Source organism: Sus scrofa, chromosome 7 (assembly GCF_054392235.1).
Source record: "Sus scrofa isolate SSC_HxYL_T2T_F1_AM1 chromosome 7, Sscrofa_HxYL_maternal_Yorkshire_Landrace_v2.0, whole genome shotgun sequence".
Lineage (NCBI taxonomy): Eukaryota > Metazoa > Chordata > Mammalia > Artiodactyla > Suidae > Sus > Sus scrofa.
Window position 1 is genome coordinate 97,858,851 of NC_139389.1, and position 24,342 is coordinate 97,883,192.

Below are 24,342 nucleotides of genomic sequence, written 5' to 3' on the forward strand. Positions count from 1 at the left end.
GTGCAGAGGTGTCAGGGAGCTGAGAGCAGGGCGTGGGGAGCGAGCTGAAGCCCAGTGAGATCCGTTTATTAATATATGATCAGAGCAGGGAAAGAAAAGCGGCTGCATTCCGTTTGATCTTTAGGTGGATTCTTGCCCAGCCACCCCTGCCCCCCAGCACGGTCCTGGCTCACGCTTCAGGAATTTCTGATGGTGAAGGGAGGAGCAGGGGCTGGGAGAGGCAGTGCCGAGCCAGCGGCCAAGACAATTAAGGTTCGATAATAATAGTGCGGAGGCCTTTAATGAATACAAAATGAAAACAATCATAAATGATTCATGGCTTTTCTTTCCAGGACTGCTCGGCTCTCTGAGCACATGTGGAGGTAAATCCTCCTGAGGGTCAAACAAATCCCCCTTGGCTTTTACATTTCTCCTCCTCAGGCCCTCTCCTCCTCCTCCCTTTTTCTTTCCCCATAGGACATACAGATTGAGGTTTTTCTTATCCCATAAAGATACATGGGTAGCTTCAGGGGTGTCCAAAGCCTGGCCCCTCCATCCTGCATGGCCGTGTCCTGCTCAGGAGATTTTATTCGTGGAAAAGAGGGGGAGAAATTGTGTGGGGCTGGACCCTTCTTCCTAAGCCACCTGCCCAGAGCAGGTGTCTTTGTATAAATGGCCAAATTATAGGAGTTCCCACGTGGCGCAATGGGATCAGTGGCATCTTGGGAACGCTTGGACACAGGTTCTATCCCCTGCCCAGCAGAGTGGGTTAAGGATCCGGCGTTGCTGTAGCTGCTGCTTAGGCTGCAACTGCAGCTCAGATCTGATCCCTGGCTTAGGAATTCCATACGGCTCCAGGCAGCCAAAAAAAGAACAAAAAAACGGCCCCATTACAGCCCCTGGGGGGTTTTACTGTCATTCCCCAAAAGGTGCTGAGGCCCTGCCCCTCTGACCTTTCTGTTCACCTCTGCCTGGAAACATCCTAGCTCTTCTTCAGGAGCCAGTGCTGACATCTCTGGCTGGGAGGGCATACCTGCCAACCCCATCTGCGTCATTATTTCCTTCCAAGAGGATGCGCTCCACACCCCTCGGCAGAGACCCTCCCCATCCTCCTGGAGGAGACCTTGAGCTCCATGAATGAGAATGTCTCACCTGTGATTCACTGAGCATCACCTCACAGCACAGCACTGAGACACAGTAGACAAACTCAGAAGATGGTTTTAGAATCCCTATGTGAACAGGACTTCCTCTGCTTTTATCAGGAAGCAGGGCTTCTCCCCAACTCTGAGGATGCTACTTCCCTTCCTTCTTGGGGAAAGAAACTGCTCCTTCTCCCCCTCTCCCCGACCCCAGCTTCACAGCTAAACTTTTCTAGCTGCTCACAATCTCCATATCCTCCCGTGCTCTCAATTCAGTCCAGATAGCTCAGATCCCCACATGCAGGAATCGGACTGGCTAAGCTGGCCATTGGCCTCTATCCTGAACAGCCCCACCATCCATTTCTCTCTGGAGCCCCACCCCCCACCTCCGATCACAGGCCTGTGACCTACTCCCCCCTTGGCTTCCACGGCTCACACTCTGGTTTCCTTCTTCCCTCTCAGGTTGCTCCTTTTTAACCTTCCTTGATGGCACCTTGCCCATCTCCTACTTTAAAATGCCAGGGTTCCTTGGGAGTCTGGTCCAGACCTTATTCCCTTCTTGCCTTGACTCTTCCTTACATGGTTTTACATCTATGTGCTTTCTGAAGACTCTGCTAAATAATCTCTGGGAGATTCCATATCCCTCCCAGACCCACCAGGGATGATCCTTCCTAGATCCCAAGTGTACTGAGATTTCAACACTGACTCCAGGGAGGAAAGCCCTGTGTAAGACTCTGTGCCAGCATTTTGGCACTAGTTTTCCATCCATGGCGGGGAACTATTTCCGTAGGATTCCCTTCCCTGCATGGATGAGAGCTGGACCAGAAGAGAATACAGGTGAGATTTGGAAGGTGGAAGTGAAGCAGAGGCTTTTGCTCTCAAATGTTCAGACACCGGGACAGACACACACAGAAGTGCCCAGAAGGGGCTGGTTGGCCCTGGCTTCCCTCAGCATATCTGCCTTCTTTCCTGACTGCCCTGCTGACAGCAGAGACCCTGTGCCCACCTCTATTGACTTGGATACAGACTTGCTGGTGTGCTTCCCCAGATCCTTCCCTGAGCACCCCCTCATCTCACTGAGCAGCCACCTGAGCACAGCTTCTTGGGAATTTTCCATAAGCCTGGACTTGCCCACCTGAGCTTGTGCTTCTGGGGATGTAATGAGTGACTGTTCTCTCTCCAATCCTTTATCTCACTTCCTCCACATCTTAATTCCCCAACTCCTCCATGTTCGTTAAGCTCTAATTCCCATGCTAAACCCTTTATTTCCACAAGACTAGTGGGTGCTGTTTTCCTGACCAAACCCTGACAGAGACATATCCCCCCAGCCCCAATCTCCTTTCCCTCCATATCTCTTGCCTAAGAAATGACACTCCTTGGAGTTTCCATTGTGGCTCAGTGGTAACGAACCTGACTAGTATCCATGAGGATGCAGTTTGATCCCTGAACTCGCTCAGTGGGTTAAGGATCTGGCATTGCTATGAGCCACGGTGTAGGTTGCAGACATGGCTCCAATCTGGCATTGCTGTGGCTGTGGCATAAGCTGGCAGCTGCAGTTCTGATTTGACCCCTAGCCTGGGAACTTCTATATGCAGCAGGTGCGGCCCTAAAAAGACAAACGGAAGGAAGGAGGGAAGGAAGGAAGGACCCTGTTACCTCTATAGAAATCAGGCAGTAATTCTGGACCTCTCTCCTTAACTCCTATGTCAAATCTTTCTCATGACCATAAGGCTAATAAAGAAGAAACCACTGTCGTATTTATTGAACACCATACCATTTACTGAATGAATGAATAAATTCTCAAGTCCTATTCATTTTACCATATCCTAAATATCTCTCAAGCCCTACCCTAGTCCAAACCACTCCCATACTTCTCTCTTTGATCCCTCCTGTAGCAGAGATCAGGGTCCTGAGAACAAAATGGACTCAAAGAGTGCTCAGGGAACAGGCTGCTCATGGATCGGCTAAGTTCTTGTTTAGCCATGTAACCCAGGAACTGAGTTCTGACTCATGTCGTCCCTGATGAATGTGATAAGAGTATTGGAACTGAGCACTTAGAGCCAGAATCCTCTGAATGAACTGTGTGACCAGAGAGCTTTGTTTAATTTATTAAGTAATCTGTAATTGGAAGTTACACCCAGTCGTAGACTTTTGCCCCATATCTAGCCCATGGCTCAACTCTATTACATTTACCATAAGAGGAAACTGCCCCGCCCGTCTCTGCTCTGAGAAGTAAAAAACCCCTTCTGCAATGGGTCTACTCTGGATTAGGCCTGTGATCATGGCCCTCACTGAATGGGACAGAAATGAGACACCTTTATCTCAATGATTACACAGCTTGTCTGCTGCAGGTAAGATGAAAGGGTCCAGGAAGGCAACATCCTGTGAATGGCGTGAGTGGACGGCAAAGCTGAGCCACAGTGGGATCTGCAGCAAGGCAAAGGGGACCAGTGAGAGCACAAAGCCAGGGGGTGGGAGGGGACAAAAGTGGGCCCAGGGAAAACCAGGCCAGCTGGATAGGAATGAGGTGTTTATATAGTTACTGACACCAGGAGAGGAGGAGCAGGAAACTGATACATGACCAGTGATGAGGTCCACTTGTTGGTGCCAAGGAGAGAAGCTGGAAATGGATGGGTCCCTCCCAAAGGCTCTAGGCAAGTCTGTACTTTATTCAGATTTAATGTATCCAAGAGGAGCTGTGAAAGAGGCTGGGGAGGAGGTAAGCCGGAGTGATGTAGGCAAGGACTTGGAGGGTTTCCTTTTCAGTTAAAGGAGTTAATTCAATAGAAAGAATGGAGCCCAGAGAGCAAGCTGGGATGTTCTGGGGCCTTTCCCGCAGGGTATCAAGGGAAAATGCTAAGCCTGCAGTCCTCAGGCAAGGGATGGGAAACATCCTTTATTTGGGCTTAGGTGGTACAGGAGACCACAGACTGACCTGGGTGTCGGGCTAAAAGAGATGTGGGGTTCTGGGCACATAAGGTGCTTGTTAGAGAGGAAATTTCCACCCCCAGGTCACAGTGTGGTGGGAATAATCACCCCAGGATGTGTAATTGGAAGAAGTGATTTTCCACCAATGCGGTTTCACACTACAATTCCAAGCAAGAAGGAAATATCAGGACAGCCCTTCTGCTGATATAAACTGGGCATCATCTAAGTGGGGGCCCCTGGAACTCCAAAGCACCAAGCAGTAGGAAGTTTAAAAGGAGAGAGAGAGAACCTGGGTGTGAGGGAAGGAGATGACAGAGGTTGGGGTTCTAATTCTCACCCTCTCTGTTTACAATGCAGATACCTTAGCAACTGCCTGTGGCCGATCATGACCTGAATGAAGTGGGTACGTCTCTAGTGCTGTCCTTGGCAGTCTCCAATATATTTAAAAGCGCACTAGGCTTCTGGAGATTAGTTTACCATTCCTGACAGGGCAAATGTCCAGTTTTCCATCCTCATGGCAAAGGAATATCTTCCCAGTTTGCCATTCTCTGAGGAGCTAGGTAGTCCCCCCTGCTTCTGTGAGAGTTGGAGTCTCTGCCTGGAGCCACATGTGCGCGTCAGATGGAGCTTTCCCAGAAATAAGTGTGTCCTGACAGATCGTGCTGTAATCAGATGACACAGGTGCTCACAGCAGAACTGGCTTGATAAGATGTGGAAGCAGTGGTGATCTGGCAGACAGAGTGGGACTAGCTTATAAATTCTACAAGAACTTATCCTACAGAGAGACTTGCCCAGGCACAAAATGATATGATCAGACTATATAGCACAAGGAACTAGATCTAATTTCTTGGGATAGAACATGATGGAATACAGTAGGAAAAAAAGAATGCATATATATGTATGACTAGGTCACTATGCTGTACAACATAAACTGGCCAAACACTGTAAATCAACTACGCTTTTTTAAAAAAAGAATGGCCATATGATTTAGGAATCCCACTCCTGGGCATACATCCAGAGAAAACCATAATTTGAAAAGATACATGCACCCCAATGTTCACTGTGGTGCTATTTACAATAGCCAAGACATGGGAGCAACCTAAATGTCCATCAACAGAGGAACAGATAAAGAAGACGTGATACATATATACAATGGAATATTACTCAGCCATAAAAAAGAATGAAATAATGCCATTTGCAGCAACATGGATGGACCTAGAATTTACGATACTGAGTGAAGTCAGAGAAAGACAAATATCATATAATATCACTTCTGTGTGGAATCTAACAAAAATGATACAAAAGGACTTATGTAAAAAACGGAAACCAACACAGATTCCAAAACCATGGGAAACCATGGTGGGAATGGAAGAAATAGGAGGATTGGAATAACATATACATACTACTATATAAAACAGATGATAAACAAGAATCTACTGTATAGCACAGGAAAATCTAATCAACAGTTTTCAATAATCTATACGAGAAAAAAGAATGGATATATTTATATGTATGACTGATTTATTTGCTGTACACTTAAAACTAATACAAAATTGTAAATCAGCTGTACGCCAATACAATTAAATTTAAAAAATAAATAAAATGATGTGAACAATCTGAGTCACAATGCTGTCTGCAGAAGTTAAACATCTGCAGTCATATGAATGCCCATCAATAGGGATTGTTAAAGGGGACAAGTGGTGGGGTAGATGGACTGGGGACCTGCCATGTACCACAGAGAACTCTACCAATAGTATGTGATAATCTATGAGGGAAAAGACTCTGAAAGAGAATGGGAAAAAAAGAAAAAAGATAGGGATTGGTTAAATACATTCCAGTACATCCAAACAATGGAAGATTATGCAGCTGTCAAAAAGGAATTAGTGCGCTTCATGTACTAATGTGAAAAGAACTCCAAGAAAAATCATTAGCAAAATTGAAAAACAAAAATAAAAAACTATGGTGTAAAATAGACAACCAACAAGAACCTACCGTATAGCTGAGGGAACTATACACACGTGTGTGTGTGTGTGTGTGTGTGTAAACTGAATCACTGTATACCTTGATGAAATTAACATTATAAATCAACTACACCTCAACTAAAAAAAAAATAAACAAGGTACAGGATAATGCCTTTATAGGTGGATTAAAATCCATAGGACATATAAGAAACTAATAATAGTAATTACCTATCAGGCAGGGTGATGGGTTGAAAAGTGAGTGAACAGGAGATAGAGGTGGAAAGCAGAGTTTCTCCTCCTCCTTTTTATAGTTTTTGGTTTCTGAACTGTACAAATGTATTGTCTATTGAAATATTTAAAACTCCAGAACATTAAAAAATAAAGAAGAAATTAACCAAAGAATAAAAACACAGTCACTGAAAATTGTACTCTTATTCTACATTCGGTCATTAATTTAAATTGAGAAATGTTTCTATTCACATGCAATGATGGGGATAAATAATTACAATAAAGCCAGAGACCATAAAAACAGAAAAATGACTCTGTGGAATCTTGGATTCATTCTCTATTGATGAAGAAAATCATAAGCATGCTATTTTGACAGCTCATATTATAGGAACAAAATACTTCTCAGCAGTGTTTCAAAAACATCTGGCAAATAAAGTTGTTTTTGTTTGGTCTTTTCCTCCCATATTCAATACTGATGAATCAATTCCTATTAATTGCACAAATAAAACTAATCTCTAGGTTGAAAAATGACTTTTCTAAGGGGACAGGTGTGGGGGCGGATGATGTTATTTGTATTAAGAGAGAGCCTGTGAAAACGTGGAAGTTTCACTCTCACATCCTGGAATATTGTGTTTCTGAAATGTATTCAGTTACCAGGAAGAAATGACAATTTCTATTAACTGTCAGGCCCCTGTCCTGCAGTTCAGAGATCGGGGTTGTCAGAGGGAGCATTGACACATGCAGTGTTTTGCCCTGCTTTTGCCTGATGACCCAGATGGCAAAGGACTGAGATGGTACCACAATGGCTGGGATGTCTTCCTTTGAATAACAATATACTCCCATGTGTCTGAGACTTTTATGGACCCTTTCATGATTCAGTGAGGTTCCTCATACATTCTCCTGTCATTTATTACTGTCTTTTTGTAGCTTAGAATCTCTTCACCTCACTGGCCCAACCCAAGCCAGTATTTTCAGATGCAGACCTCAGAATGTGTCACAAAGAGCATCTCTGACAACGCACGTGCCTCCAGGCAAAGGGAATATTGAAACACTGCAAGAAGAAATGTGCTCCCTTTTTCCCTGGCAGGGTCACTGGCTGAAGGATAATGGCCAGGGAGAAAAACTCTGCAATGAAAGCAAGACTTCTGTCCACCTTTCACCCCCATAACCTGGACCTCGCAGGAGAAGAGCACATCCCCTTGGAGCCTTAATTATCTCCTGCCGAAGGGGAGGAAAGGGCTGTTCTTTGGGGAGTGGCCAAGCTCGCTCTTTGCTCCAGCTGCCGCAGATGGAAATGTGTGCAGAGCACGGAGGGGACAGATGTGCCTGCAGCTCAGAATGACACTAGGCCCCTCCCTCCAGCTTTCTCTCCCCGCCCCGTCCCCCGCCCATCCAAACCAACACCTTGCCCTTGTCACGAGGCTCAAGCCTCCCCACCATGCCTGTGTCTGCACACCTTCTGTGCTGGGATGTCTTTCCATCCCGCCCACCAGGCAAGTACCCATGCCTTCTCTGAGGATGAGGCTGGCCCTGCCCCTCCTCCAGTAAATAACCTCCACACTCTCTCCTTCTAGCCCCAGTCTGCCCCGGATCAATTCCTACCCAAACAGGCATCAGCCTCTTTCTAGCTAGCCAACTGCTGCCCCTTTGCGGTGCAGATGCCATGTTAATTCTCAGCTTTAAGTTATTAGATTGTAACCATCTAACCTTTCATGTATGATTTTTAAATAAAGTTTTTCCTTATTAGAAAAAGGATGAATGTTCATTTTAGATAATTTAGAAGTACACAGAAAAAAATATAAAGAAATATATACAAATTAAATTTTCAGTCCTAGCCAGAGATAATGTTCTACAAACATTACATATAATGGACATGGAAGCAACCCGAATGTACATTAACAGATAAGTGGATTAAGAAGGTATGGTCCATATATACAATGGAATACTACTCAGCCGTAAACAAGAATGTAATAATACCATTTGTAGCAACATGGATGGACCTAGAGATTATCAAACTAAGTGAAGTTAGTCAGACAGTGAAGACAAACATTGTATGGTATCACTCATATGTGGACTCAAAAAAAGGATATAGATGAACTTATCTGCAGAACAGAAAACAGATTCATAGACTTTGAAAACGAACTTACAGTTACCAAAGAGGACAGCAGAGGAGAGGGACAGACTGGGGTTTGGAATTGGCATAGGTACACTGAGGTATGTGGAATGACTGGCTAACAGGGACCTGGTATATAGCACTGGGAACACTTCCCAATATTCTCTGATAATCTATGTGGAAACAGAATCTGAAGGAGAATGGATTCGTGTACTTGTATAACTGAATCACTCTGCTGTACAGCAGAAATTATCACAAACATAAATAAATATACTTCAATAAAACTTTAAAAAATGAAAAAAAGATAACAAAAAAAATGTAACAGCCTATATATCCCGCCAATGTTTTTCCATGCGGAGATACACAAATATTTCGATTGTTCTTTTTCTTTACTAAAAGGGGGCATAATCTAGATACTGTTTCATAATGTGTTCTTTTCACTTAATGCTACATCATAAACATATAAGGCCAGATTAACTTCTGCTTTGGGGTGTTTCCCAGTATATAACTCGACTAATATACCTCCTCTTATAATAAACATGATCTATTTACCTTATTTATCTCTATATTTCTAATGTCTAGCCCAGGGCCTAGATCTATATTAAGTGTCCTGGGTGGAAATGCCACTGCCATTGGGCTTGATTTCAGAATATCCCCAAGGTCCCTTCTGACAAGCCATCACCAGGATGAGGACAGACTTTTAAATCAGTTCTGGAAAATGGGGTCAGGTTATACAAGAGGATTTGCCAATGCTAAACCATTAGAAGACAAATAAGGGTTTAAGGGGTGGGGACTGTGGCTAAGAGGCGATCAAGTGTTTCATCTAAAGGGTCAGCCATTTCTCAGCTCCAGCCAACTGCTGCCCCATCTGGGTAGAGGTGCCATGTTAATTCTCACCCACCTTTTACAGAGAGATGGGAAGCCTAGACTTGTATATGAAATGCCCAGGTAGTTAAACCTCAGTTCAGTCATGGTAAAGACAACCTCAGGGCAGACAGGAGGTATAATCAGTTTGTTTCTTCTGAAGAAATATGCTAATATGGCACCTCTGACCTCCAGCTTGGTTTCTATCATGGGTGAATCCAGGAATAGTGAGAAGGGAGAGAAAGCTGAAGGATGAATGCTCAGCATCAGCTCTGATGACGCCGTGATTCTAGAATTTTTCCCCCCATGGCTGCACCTGTGGCATATGAAAGTTTCTGGGCTAGGGGTCAAATTGGAACTGCAGCTGCACCCCTACGCCACAGCCACAGCCATTCCAGATCCCAGCCACATCTTAGAGGATTTGCAAACATAAATCTGATGTACACTGCCGCTTGCAGCAACGCTGGATCCTTAGCCCACTGAGGGAGGCCAAGGATCAAATGCTCATCCTCACAGAGACAACGTTGGGTCCTTAAGCCACTGAGGCACAACGGGAACTCAAAAACTTCAAGAATTCATCCTTTTGACTACAGCAGTGGTTCATAACTGGGGTGGGTAAGGAAATACCCAGAGATGTTGGTGGTTTCACAAGTGGCGGGGGTGGGGGTGGGGTGCAGTGCTGCTATTGGCCTCTGGTGGGTAGAACCCCAGGGATGCTGTTAAATATCCTCCAGTCCACAGGACAGTTTCCACAACAAAGAATGATGTAGCCCCAACTGTCAACAGTGCCGAGTGGTTCTCATCCTTGGTTACGTGTCAGACACACTTGCAGGGGAGAGAGGTGTTTAAAAGGTAATGGCTGGGTCCCGCTCCAGAGCGAGGGAGTCAGAATCTCTGAGGATGGGAGCTCCTGTGGCTCAGGGGGTTAAGAATCCAACTAGTATCTGTTAGGATGTGGTTTGATCCCTGGCCTCCCTCAGGCGGTTAAGGATCTGGCATTGCCAAGAGCTTCAGGTTGCAGACACGGCTTGGATATGGTGTTGTGGTGACTGTGGTGCAGGCCAGCAGCTGCAGCTCTGATTCAACCCCTGGCCTGAGAACTTCCACATGCTGTGGTGGCTCAAAAAATTTAAAAAAAAGAATCTCTGCAGATGGAGATCAGGCCTCATATTTTAAAAGCTTCCAAGTGATTCTGAAGTGCAGCCAGGACTGAGACCCATGATACTGAAAGAGGAATCCCCTGCATGTTTCAAAATGGGGCCATCCCCTCCCTCCCTGACATAGCACCTACTTGGGTCTCTGTTCAAAAAGGTTTTTGATAAATACTTGTCACCTGGATGGGGGGATAGATTAGTTGTACATCACTAGTCCCTTATAAACTGCTGTGCTGGACTGGGACTGACTTTCAACATTCTGTCAGTGGCTGATAGAAGCTTTTTTTTTAAGTCAATTATTCAGTACATCAAAAGGATACAACTTGCAGCAGTCAATCAGCAGCTACCAACATGCTTTCTCTCGGAATAATTACCTCTGAGAGAGAAGGATACAGAAACAATCCGGACAATATATTCATGCCAAAGGAAGCTCACAAAATTAACTTGCAATCTTTTTCATCACCCCTCCTGGCCATAGGCAAGGAGAAGAATTAGAAATTGTATATTTAATGCAATTCTGGAAACTTCCATCACTATCACTCAAGGAGAAATGAGATGAGACAACAGAAAACAAAGCCCAGACCAGGGCAGGAAGGAGAGTCGCATATCAGAAAACTGCTAACTTAGTAAACCAGATTTCCTAATAATCAGAATGATTTCGTCAGTGACTTATTCACATCTAATCAAGTTAGGGGAAATTCTCCTAAGTCTGGATGGAAGCTGTTAAGTGGTGAGAGATGAGCATTGATGAGGTGCTTAGCATTGAAATCTGCACCAGCCAACCTGCCCGCCTGCCAGTTGTGATGTTATCACCCCCTGGCTCCCTGGGGCTCATTGAAGTCAGCTCTGGGCCTCCATCTGGGCTTGTGGGAAGCCTGGAGCCTTTATCCAGGGCTATGGCTAACACTGGGAATGCAAAAGTCCACAGCAGAGCCACACCTCTGGATGCTAGAGACTAGTGAGGGAGCTGGGCAAGCATAGGGGCCATTAGATCTGGTGAGGGGATGGGCAAGAAGAGCCCTGCTGGGAGGGCAGGGGCTGGGGCCTCTCAGGAGGGGGGGCCAGTGCAGCCTCAGAAGTGAGGAGGTGGGAGGAGGCTTCTCAGCTGAGGATAAGGAGGTGTTAGGCACATAAAGGGCTCAGGAGAAGACCAGCCCAGATAAAAGGGACGGCATGTCTGGAACCAAAGGAGATGGTCAGGGGGTGGGGGGATGCGCTGGGGTTGTGGGATGGAAATCCTATAAAATTGGATTGTGATGATCATTGTACAACTGTAAAAGTAATGAATTCATTGAATAATAAAAAAAATTTAAAAAAAGGGAAAATCAGGGAATACAAACTTCCAAAGCCCTCCTTTTCAATGAATATTTCTCCCATTCATCTGTATGTCCCTCAACCAGCCTGCCCAAGAAATGCATGGCAGCTGCCTGCCAGTCTGCCCACCTCCCCTCTAGAGGCATATTTCTCACTTAAATAAATCCTCCTTTACTTTCTCAAAAAAAAAAAAAAAAAAAAGAGCTCGGTATGTTGGGGCATCCCAAGAAGTCTGATAGAGCCGGTGGTCCTGCTGGAGATGGGCAGAGTGGGCAGGTTGAGGCTAGGGAGGCAGCATGGCCTTAATGGGAAGGCACCACATCCCACGTGTGGGGTGCAGGCTTGGAGAGCTTCCTTCAGGTGGGAAAGAGGTAGGGAAGCTATGCAGGGCTGTCACAGGGTCAGAGGAAGACACTGGGATTGCTGTCCGACAGACCTTACGTTCCAACGCCATTGTCACTGTGTTCTGCATGACATGGGGCAAGTGACTAATCTGAAATCAAGGAATAAGTATAAGAGCTCCTTGATTTCAAGGTTATGAAGAGGATGAGTGAGAGAATATATGTGGGGCTGGGATGTAGGTAGAAGAACAGCTGCATTGACTCTAAAAAAAGGACTCTAGCCGATGCAGAAGGAATGGATATGAACAGGGAAAGAGGGAAGAGAGATGGAGAAGGCTTTGGAAACTGAGGGAGTTTTGTTTTTGTTTTCTGAAAGCTTGGCACCAAGAAGGAAAGGAGAGCAGGAGGGAGTAAACGTAGCAGGAATATAATGCACCATGTGGGCATTTTCTCAAATACTTTAAACGACTGAAATTGCTTTTTGCTCCTTTTTGGAGACTGGCCAGAGATTCTGCTGACTCTGAGCCAAGCTGCCATGGGCCATCAGTGTCACGTGGAAGACCCGGTCACCTGGCTGGCACAGGCGCTCGGAAAAGCTTGCTGCTGTTGCAAGTTTCACAGTTGTGGTGGTTTTTAGGGCAAGGCTGTCACAAGGGCCCCTTTCCAAGATAAGTGTGGCTCTGTGGCCCTGAAGCCTGTGTCCATCTGTTGGAAGCCAGGGCTTCCAGAGCTTTGCCTCCCTGCAGAGGAGTGTTCCCTGCATCCCAGTCCTGGGCCTTTCTCAATCTCTGCCTTGGAATCGCAGGGGGATATAACCTCTCTGCCTAGCCCCCAGCAGATGATATGAGGCTTCCAGTAATGTCAAGAAAAGGCAGGTGTCTGGAAAATAAATGATTATTCTCCAGACAAGCTTGCCCTGTGATGATAACTGCATTCCACGGCTTGCTGTTTCAGCAGCCAGAAGAAAACATAGGTCTGGTTAGGTTCTTATTCAATAAGACCTGTCCATGCAAGATCGGGGAACACACATTTCTTAGACAATGTTTTGCTCAGAGAAGCTCTGGAAATAGAGACTCATTTGGGCTCAAGACACTAGCCTATACTGAGTCAGTAATTCTTACCACAGTAACCCAAACTTATTTTTAATATAACGTTTTGGATATTAAAATGTTAATGAAATTGTTGTCATGAAAAAGAATAGCTTGGATTTTTATTTTAACCATTCTCAAGGTCCCGTCCCTTTTTTAAAATTCATTTCCACTCACATAAAGGAACTACTTTATCACCTAATTAAAAAAAATCAGCTTCTCCCCACCCTCCCCCCAGGGTGATTTATTTTCTCTATAGAAAAATATTAATAACCGGCCAAGAATCTAAATGTTAAGTGCAAGGAAAAAATGAGATCTTTGGAAATGAAAATAAATGATCGATTTTTCTTCCTTTAGAGAAATCACTGCTCCCAAAAGATATAGGTATGGAAAGAGGAAGAAATAAGATTTCAACTCTAAGTTTCCTTGAAAGCAACCACCCAGCCCTCATATCTTCCTTTTGATCTATGCATTTCTGGACATTTATGGAACACTTGTGGATGCTGGCTCTCACTCAGGAAATTCACGGGTCAGAGCAGATGACAAACACTTTTAACATATCCTTGCAGTGAAACAAGAGAAATGCCCCCATGAGAGACAGGTACCAAGATAGCAGAGGCAAAAACCCCAAAGATAAAGATAAAGGAGGGCAAGGATGGTTTCACAGGGGAGGGGGCATTTGAGTAGGGTACTGACAGGTGAGTAGGAGTTGTCTAGTTGGAGGAAGAAGTATGAAAAGTCGTATGTGTAGGGAAAGCTGAACACTCCAAACTGAAAAGATGCACAGCTGTAGAACATGGCTGAGGATAGCCATGTGCTAAAGACATATACAAACCCAATTCAGTACCTAAATCTTATTTTCTAGCTGATAGTAGCTTTAGAAAGTGTCATATGCAGTGTTACCAGAAATCATTCTGGCTATAGTGTAGAAGACAGACACAAGGGGTTGTGAGGCCAGGAAGGCAACTCCAACACTGGTCTAACAAGAGATCAGGGCCAGCACCAGGGCAATGGTGATGTGAATGCAGAAGAAGGACAGGTGCAAGACACACCTGCAAGGTAGGACCAGCAGGACTAGGTGGCCAGTCCCTTAGCATCAGGTTTTCAAGCAGAGAATGTGGAAAGCTGCAGGCTGACAGTCAATGGTACAATTCATACTGAGAAGAGACAAAAACAACAGACAAACAAACAAAAAATAAGCTAATAGTGGGAGGATGGAAAAAGGTGTGAAGCATTTAGCTGAGGAAATAAAGGGAAATGGAACCTGGTAGAGGTTGAATTACGTGTCACATAATTCAGGTCTGGAAGAAGTCTTTCCTGATAAATGGTTTTCTAGCCCCCCCCTTTTACATACTTCTATTGACGGGGAGCTCATTACCTGTGGAGTCCTCCTACTCCACAGACACTTTTTGTGAGTGCTTTGAATCACAATCTTTTTCTCTGACTCCATATAGCTTCCTTTGAATTTTTTTACTTTCAGTTACTCAATGACATTTTTTGGAAACATATTTGATTTAGCAAGAAGCAGCTAGATGGCCTGGCAGGCCTCCTATCCTGATGCTGGAGAATCCTCCACTAGAGCAGGGTAGTGGCTGAGACAAAATCACAGTGCAGGAACACAAAGTGTGGGACACATGTGGTTGCCCACTCTTGCCCCAGATCTTGGGTTTCAAGCTACTCTGGCTGCCTGAGTCCCCCACCCCGTACCATTCCATCAGAAAATCACCCATACCGTGCTGTTGCAGCCAGCAAAGCAGGCAGACAGGTACGTGATGCCATCTGCCCCACACACGGGAGTGAAGGAATCAGTTTGGCATTCACAGTTTTTATTGCAGGGCGAGTAAGGGTCCAGGGTCGAGCCAGGTGCTGAGCTAGAAAAGAAAGGAAATATGGAACCCATCAGAGAAAGGTCAACTTCTGTTGGATCCCCCCCAGTGACAGCCCTCTGACCTCTGTGGGGATGTAGAGAAGCTGCCACTGCCTATGTTCTCCCATTCTGCCTGTGTGACCTCGCAGGGTGGCAGATAAGGCCAGCTCTACTATGTCCCCCAGTGTTTTTCTTTTTGGTTGCACCTGCACCATATGGAAGTTCCAAGGCCAGGGACTGAATCCGAGTTCAGCTGCAGCAACACTGGATCCTTTAACCCACTGTTCCAGGCTGGGGATCCAACTCACACCTCTGCAGTAACCCAAGCCACTGCAGCTGGATTCTTAACCCATTGTGCCACAGCGGGAACTCCACTCCTGCATCTTCTGACTTAACTTCAGAAGAAGGCCTAGTGTCCGGCCTCGAGGAGAAGACTGCCATGGAGAGGAACTGGCATCTTGCAGGCCAACCATGCTGCAGCTTCCATGCTCCAGCCTCAGAGTCTCACACAGAAAAGAGGACAGGTATTGGCTCTGGGTACATAAGGCCTCTCTGTAATTCCTTTGAAGGGCAGGTCTAATTGGAGTTTACTTCAGAGTCTTGGGATAATAACTAGGAGATAAGGAAAGTGGTCCCACAGAGCTGGCTAATTTCCTCCCTTCTCTCCTCTCTATCTCCATCTCTCCCTCCAACACTTACCAATACGTGCCATGGGCTGGACCCTGTGATTACTCTGAGTCTAATGTGAGCTTCTGATAGTTTAAGGAACTGTTGAAAGATCTTCCGTCTTTTATTTTAAGCTGAATTTTAAAATAAAACTTGCTTTTTACTATCTGTCTTCAGGTCATTTCTAAAGTCAAATAGGCATTTGAGTCCTTGGGGGATGAGCATCTGACTGTCTCCCCAGTGCTGCCCTGGCCACCCTGGGAAAGCGCCGCGCCGGGTAAAGTCTGCCCCCTCTGCCTGGCACGTTCACCTTGACTTTTCCACCATGGAAGTAAGACGCAGAGGCATCACTGACTTCTGGGCTCATGGTTCCTAGGGACAAGGCTGGCTCCACTGACCTACCCCGGAGAGAGTCCTGGGCAGGCAGGGGGTGATGACACCTTTCTGGGACTTACGTGTTTCCATAGGGAACAGTAACCCCAGCCACGGGGCCCGTGTCACAGCCCAGGAAGAGGAAGGAGACGTAGCAAGCGGTGGACACCAGGTTGACAAGCATGGCCATCCGAATGGCCCCGAGGGCGGACAGGCTGAGTTTCTTCACCAGGAGACCGCCTAGGAAGATTCCCAGACAGGCACATGGGATCGCAGTCATCCCTGGGAGGAGGGCAGAGGGGCGGAACCATTAGCAGGGGAAGCTGGACCAATCGACACAGACAGTGGGCGCCAGGCCCCCGGCTGAGCCCCGTACCGACAGAATTCCCTGAGTCTTCACTCTCCACATCCTCCACCATGTCCTGAGGTTTCCATTAGGGGTCTCATTTTTATCCCTCCAGGAGCTCAAGGACAACCGGGGGCAACAGACACGCAAAAAACTCAACAATTAGGAATCCAAATCATGCATCTTTCACGCCAAGTGGAGGACCCTCATGGGAAAGACACACAGCTGATTTAGGAACAACCAAGAGACAGCTTAGACTGGGAACATGCATGCACATTTGAGGAAGGCATCAGAGATCTGGGATGCGTTCCCAGGGTGTTTTCCAGGGGGTACAGGAAGGGGGGCTCAAGATCACTTGGGGATTTTTCCTCCCCTTCTTCTAATGAGACAAGGAATGGTCTGGAGGCTGTTTAAACAGAGGGACCAGAACTCACCAGCCTGTGGAGATAGTGTTTTAACCAGCTCCATGGCCTCTCAGGAAGTAGCATCAATCCAACCACTATGTTTGTAGCTCCTGGTGAGTAACTGGCATAATTTTTTTCCCCCTTTCTTATAAACAGAGCTATCTGCAAGGCAGCAGGACCATAAACCTGTTATTTCTGATTCTTGGAGACTCAGGGCATTTTAGGAGGACCAAAGGATCCTAGGGTTCCAATCTCCTGCTTGCTTTTGCTCTGTTCGGATTCACTTCATCTAAAACTCAGCTTTAAATTACCGTGTGTCATTTATCCACTGTGTAGATGCTGCATGGCCAATTTTCCAGTTTAGGCTGCCTCCTCCTTGCCAATCAACAGACCTCTAGGTCAACTGACTACATCAATCAGCTGGCATGTGCTAAGGGAATGCAAATTCATTTTAATATTAGGGTGAGAAAAACATAATCAGGAAAGCTGAGTTCTGCAAAGAAAATAGCACGAGTCATATTTTTTTTAAAAAAAAACATAATATCTCGACATTATTTGATGCTCTTGGATTATTTGTGCTGGGTTCTTTCTTGTCCTGGTATAGAGCTGATATGCACAACCTCCTCACTTCTATTTGCCTCTCCATGCTGGCCCCATGCCCCACTGCCCCCTCCAACCATGCCCAATCCTCTTTCACTCTCTACCTGAAACAGGCCAAATTCAGGCTCCCAGTCTTTGCATTTGTTGGTCGCTCTTCTAGAACATCCTAAGACTTTACTCGGCCGGGCCCTGCCCTCATTAGAGAGGCCCTGCCAGGTCTCTAGAGTGGTCCTGAAGCCCACTCTGGCATTTCCTACTGTTGCTTGCCCTGCTTTATTGTTTTTATGGCTCCCCCCACTATCTGAAACTGCCTCGTGTATTTTCAGTTTTCTTGTTTCTTGTTCTCTCTTCCCCACCTCCGATACAGCTTCCCTGAGAACAAGAACCGTTCCATCCTGTTCAGTCCCGGTTCCCTATGCCTAGCATGGTGCCCAGCACAGAGTGGACACTCAAAGATTATGTTCAGGATGAATGAAACAGCAAGCAGACTGAATCTGACGACCACAGCCCACGCCTAGAAAGCAGGCGACAGTTTGTTCCATTTTTTATAAAAGGCAGCAGGGAGCGGCACCTGGTGATGATGGTAACTATGGCAATAACAGGCTTTGGGTACCATTTTTTTGAAAGCCATCATCGCCCCCCCCCCCAATGTGTGTGCAGCCTTAGCATGTGGGTGGTTATCAGAACTTCCCCCAAACTCTATCCTCATTACCTTAACCTATGCAGATTGAGTCCTTTTTATCTTCATGCATAAATCAGTGCCATCAGCCCTTAATCATCTGTGTTGCTCTTTTATGAACTCTGCCCCATCTGCTGATGACTTCATGGGGGGCACAGAGCACTGCACTGATGGCCCAGATGACTGCATGAGTCCCATTCCCTAGATCTGCAGGAGCTACTAAAGAAGCATTTTTAGACATGAGCCTTGCTTTATGCTTCTGGTGCCCCTCTCTGTCCCCTAAAGGTCCAATGACAGTACCCCCCCTGCAGCCAGCCCTCCAGAGCCATGCTATCAGAGTAACGTTCCAGGCAGGGCACGGTGAGAGGGCACAAGTCCCGCTCGCTTGATGGGCAGACCGACAGACAGGCCACTGGGCTGCCTTTCTGCGAGGCAGGTGAGGGTTCTCCTGTGCCAAGTGCTCTAACAGACAGTCACTAGGAAAGCAACAGGTGCAGGAAGGTGAGATTGTTTTTTGACCTTCTGCCCTGAAGGCTATTGATTTGTTTGTACTTAGAAAACTTCCGAATCTGTCCTGAAATAGAACAAAGTTCCGACTTTGAAGCAACTGTGCAAATGTAATCGGAATGTAAGGAGCTACAGCAGAGAAATCAGGAGGTGAGAGATAAACTCTTCGGGTGCTGGAGGGCAAAGACTGAGAGATCATAGGTATAACGAAGAGGTTGTAACTTTAATTATACAGAGACACAATTTACCCTATTTCTGTCAGGCAGGTATTAAAGGGCTGGCTCCATTTTGTTAAAACTTCTTGGAAGAAATACTTATAAAATAGTGGGATATAAAGAATTATTAATAAAAAGGGGGAAAAAATAAGGCTTATGCTGCTCTCGTAGTTCCCAGGGAGAGGGGCTGTGATCTGGCCATGACATTGTAGTAGGGTTTTCGTTTTTTTTTTTTTTTTTTAACTTGATATCTTATGTCCTGAGAGATTCACAAAGCTGAAGGGACACTGATGAATGTTTGAATCTGTATACACTCTTGCATTAAAACATTTCCAGCAGCCCCAGGGGCTCCTTGGTACCTCTGTTCCCCTTCACCCTCAAGGGTAGCCATCGTTCTGGCCTCTATCACTTTAACTTTTCCTCTTTTTAACTCTTATAAATGCTACTTCTCATGAGGGCAAATTGGTTTTCTTTTTTCTTTTTGTCTTTTTTATTTTAGGGATGTACCCGAGGCATATGGAGGTTTCCAGGCTGGGGTCGAATCAGAGCTGTAGCCACCAGCCTATACTACAGCCACAGCAACGTCTGCGACCTACACCACAGCTCAAGCTGGATCCTTAACCCACTGAGCAAGGCCAGGGATCGAACCTGTGTCCTCACGGATGCTAGTCAGATTCATTTCCGCTGAGCCACGATGAGAACTCCACAAACTGGTTTTCTTTAGCATATCATCGCCAAAGGATTAGAAGCAGATGCCTGTCATCTACTATTGAAAAGACTGGTAAGGCCATGCTTGAGCTTGGGGAGATGAAGAGTCATGATCCATTAATTATATCTGCCACAGCCACAGGGATGGAGGGGAACATATGGCTTCTGACCTCTGTATTTGCTGACCATGGTTTCATGATGCCAAGAATATTCTTGCTTTTTAAAGTTCCTGACCAAAGCCTACTCACCTTTCAAGACCCACCTTGATTCCTCTCTGCCTTTATCACATATTCCTCCAAATTCTTCAGAGCACACCAATTTATGCACACTTTATACTTTAGCTCTTTATTATCATGTACTTTTTTATTTTAGACAGGTATATCTGACCCTAAGAATATACCTTGAAATTCCTCTGCACATGAAACATACATACATGCTGTAGGGGCAGCACAGTCTGGCCCTTCGGCGGGTCTCAGTCAATTCTTACAGAATTATAGGCATCATCAGCCTCCCTCCGACTTCCCAGGGGACTGAGAAACAGACTCACCGAGCAGCTGGTTGGCAGAAGAGGTGGTGAGGTTAAACTGCTGTTCCAGATACTTCCCTAAGAAGGCAGCAAAGCCAGCCACCACTGCAATCTCCATGCAGGCGGCCAGGATAATGCAGGTGAACACAGGGTTTGAGAGCAGGTGCTTGGTGACCTTCGGGATCACTGAGGGAGAAAAGCAGAGGCCCAAGGTCACACAGGCTGCACTCTCAGGCCTTTTCCCCCCAAGATCTCACTTTGACCCATCTCAGTAAACAGCATCAAGAGTCACCTTGTTGTTCAGGCCAAAAGCTCTAACCTGTAAGTCCCCTAATTGTGAAAACTCTGGCTTTGAAATATACACTGATATTTCATCAATGAAACTGACAATGACTAAAGCAGGAGAGACTATACCACGCCTTTTTAGAGTGCACTGGCAAACTAAAATATTTTCTAAGCCAGCACAAGTTATTTTCACCTAAAAAAAGAAAGAAGAGTTTGAGTTTGTTTCTCAAGAGGGAAAATATAAATTATATACTATAAATTATAGAGGTATTAATTATGGTATAACAATATATCTAAGTATAGACATTGCAATATACCTATGATGAATATTCATAACTGTATAAGAAAATATTTAAACTTAACTACTTCAAGAAAAAATATACTATATGCACATATATATTATGCTTATATATGCACATACATATATATATATATATATATATATATATATATGCATAAAATCCAACCTCCATACCCTCTTCCTTCTCAAGTCCCAACCACATTTACCTGACCAAGCTTCCATAAGCTCTCACTCTGGGGAGACTAGGGTTTAGTTTTCACTCTTGATCTAACAGAATCCTTCCCTATATAGCAGTTGATGGGATCAGCTCAAATTATTTTCCTACTCAAAACTCTTCAATGGCCAAAATCCATACTTATTACAATGGCCCCTGGTCTGCACCTTGGCTATCTGATAACGCTCTATCCTCCCTCTGGACCAACCCTGCCTGTACCTGATCCTCCCCAACTGAGTCTTTGCACTGGGGCTCCTCCCTTCACTAGAATGCTCTCACCCCTGATCTTTCCTCCATCTATTCCCTCTTCCTCAAGTGGTTTTTTTGAGTTTTTAAAATGATTTTTATTTTTTTCCATTATAGCTAGTTAACAGTGTTCTGTCAATTTTCTACTGTATAACAAGGTGACCCAGTCACACATATATATATACATTCTTTTTTTCTCACATTTTCATGCTCCATCATAAGTGACTAACTCCAGTGGTCTTTCCTCATCACTCAAACCAACCTAGAAGCCACCACCCACTCAGTCCTGGTGCTCAGGGCTCAGATGAGAGTTGATGGTGTAAAAGTGCTTTGTAGCTTGTGCCCCACTTTAATTACCAATGGAGCCTATTTTTCTTAAAGTATATGGCTTCATGAACCACTAATAAGACTTCCTTTTGTCTTTTTTTTTTTGCTATTTCTTGGGCCGCTCCCGCAGCATATGGAGGTTCCCAGGCTAGGGGTCTAATCGGAGCTGTAGCCTCTGGCCTACGCCACAGCCACAGCAACGCGGGATCCGAGCCATGTCTGCAACCTACACCACAGCTCACGGCAACGCCGGATCATTAACCCGCTGAGCAAGGGCAAGGACCGAACCTGCAACCTCATGGTTCCTAGTCGGATTCGTTAACCACTGCACCACGACGGGAACTCCTAAGACTTCCTTTTAATTGGTGTTTTTGCAAATGAGAGATTTGGTTTTATTAAAGTCCTTTGAAAGTAATCACGTTATGTGGATATTTCCAGTGATTAGAACCCCTGGTACGTGGTCTTCGACCAGATCGCCTGAACTGTGGTGTGCTAACACTATGCAAGGGGCCAGAGGGTACCAGGACAACCCCATCATTTCAATATTTATGCCATTAGTTCAATGTGTACTTAGTAAAAAAAAGTTAACTAAGATAAAACTGATATATCAAATGTGTTATTTCATAGTTATCATAGATTAAGATGATGCTAGGTCAAAACAAGTAGATTTAAAGTTATTTAAAGGTAAGTCTTATGTAAATAATGGTACAGGTGGTAAAGAGAGAAGGCAAATATTTGTAAAGGTGGTGCACAGTGACAAGTTAGGGACCTCTGCTCTACTGTAATCATAATAATGTGGAACATTTGGCATGTGATGTACTTGTTTCTACCTGTGTGCATAGAAAAAGATAAAACAGAGTCCCAGATGAAGTACTATTCCAAGTCTAGGAAAACCAATCAGTGCCCATGGTCATACAAAGTAAACAGGTGAGCAGTGTCTAACATTGCATTCCAAGGTGATGAATTAGCCAGCTGTCCTAAAGAAAAGAGCTAATTACACAGGCTTAACTCATCTCCACAGAGATGAAACCTCTAAATGGCCCAACTAATTAGAATAAAATAATAATAGAAGATATGTAAGTTTTTAATAATGTTAACAGACGAGCTCAATAAATCAAAATGACAGAACAATGGGTCAGGAACTGGCAGTTACACACAACTTAAAATTTATCATTTCTGGGAAAAATACCAAGTTTCAAAAATGAAAATCTAGGAGTTCCCATCATGGCTCAGTGGTTAACGAATCCGACAAGGAACCATGAGGTTGCAGGTTCAATCCCTGGCCTTGCTTAGTGGGTTAAGGATCCAGCATTGCCCGTGAGCTGTGGTGTAGGTTGCAGACACAGCTTGGATCCCACGTTGCTGTGGCTCTGGCACAGGCTGGCAGCTACAGCTCTGATTCAACCCCTAGCCTGGGAACCTCCATATGCCATGGGAGCAGCCCAAGAAATGGCAAAAAGACAAAAAAAAAAAAAAAAACAAAAGAAAAGAAAATCTATATAAAAGATAGAGACTTAAGGATCCTTTGACATAATAAAAGGAACTTAGTTATGGGAATGAACTGAGCCAGATGACTGCGGAGCTAAAATCGCTGTAGGCTGAGCCAGCTGATTCCATATTCCAACCAAGAAACAATCAGACAAATAACTACAAACTACCAGACAAGAACTAGTGCAGATAGCCTCAGCTGTTCCACAGTGGCTTCTGCTAAATTTCTAAAACCTTAGGACGGCGACTCTTTGATTAAATAAACGCATACATACACATTCTCTCTCTCACACACACAGATAAAACAAAAAATTTTAAAAAGGGTCTGAATAAGAATAAAGGTGAGAAAACAACTTTACATCCATGCTATTCATTTACTCACACCTTACTTTATTGCAAGTATACTGGCCTTTATATGTGTGTTTTATTTTTAACATGGTTTTAAACTTTTGAGATAATCTGTTTTTTAGAAATGTCATTTCAAATAAATACCAAGAAGAGGTTACAGCTAAAATCTATGTTTAAATGTTGGAAAATTTTCCTTTGTTAAATCCACATTATTAAGTATTGTACAAATATTTAGAGGGATGTTGACTGTGTAATGTTTAAAAATGTGCACTGTTTAACAAAAACAAAAGATGAAGATGTTAGGCATAAACCGAAGGTAATGAGGTATTTGTCTTCATGAACAAAACCCCCTGGACATTAAGACTCCATCATCATAAATCACAACTAATGAGTGAAAGCTGATTTGCTATAGCGTGTGGTACATCGTGATGGTGTAATGTACCCATGACAAGGGACCAGTTGATTATGGCATGAAATACCAGGCTCCACAGAAAGTGGTACAGATCACATCAGGTGACCACGTGCTTCCTTGTAATAAATGAATTTGAAAGCCTCCAGCTGTTCATGTTTTGGCAGATAGAAACACTGTTGCTCAATCACTACAGTCTTTGGCATCAAGATATCTAAACTCTGGAAACATTGTCAATAATCGGTAGGTAGGTTGGGGACATTCCAGGAATACCATCCTTTGCCACACTTTTAGGGTGGGCGCCACTTCCTCTGCCACAGCACAGGCTCTTCAGATTTGGAGACTTCAGAAGAAGAAGGCACCACAGCCACACTTGCTTACAAATAAAATCGCTGCTGAACTACCACCACCAGCATCCTCTAATTAGGAAAGTTGTTTTGTGGCTCAGAAACGAGGCCCGTGAGGACTTGTTTGATCACATTATCTATCAGGGGCCTCGGAACCTCCTTGTCCTTGATCACGCCATCCCAGTTTATCCGGGGATGAGGAGGGCACCTCTCAACACAGGCGACTCCAGCTAATGGAACGTTTTCATCCTTCAGCAAGCATTTTAATTATTCCAGAGATAATTCCATTTCACTGGGAAGGATTCCTTGTCGAGATAGGAGCCTGCCTGCTTTGTCTTAATATCTAATGACTAATTTGGCCTTGGATCAGATGTGAAA

General features: G+C 44.8%; 1 protein-coding gene across 2 annotated transcripts in view; it reads right to left on the reverse strand.

Annotated features, from left to right (window-relative positions):
• Window positions 1-24,342, reverse strand: part of SLCO3A1 (solute carrier organic anion transporter family member 3A1) — a 325,300-nt gene that overhangs the window by 28,703 nt on the left and 272,255 nt on the right. For both annotated transcript variants that reach the window (XM_001924347.6, XM_005666296.4), the window contains exons 5-7: window positions 20,021-20,185; window positions 16,098-16,296; window positions 14,842-14,980 (exon numbers count right to left, since the gene is read on the reverse strand). In XM_001924347.6, coding sequence (XP_001924382.3) covers window positions 14,842-14,980; window positions 16,098-16,296; window positions 20,021-20,185 — 503 coding nt within the window. The remainder of the gene's footprint in view (window positions 1-14,841; window positions 14,981-16,097; window positions 16,297-20,020; window positions 20,186-24,342) is intronic.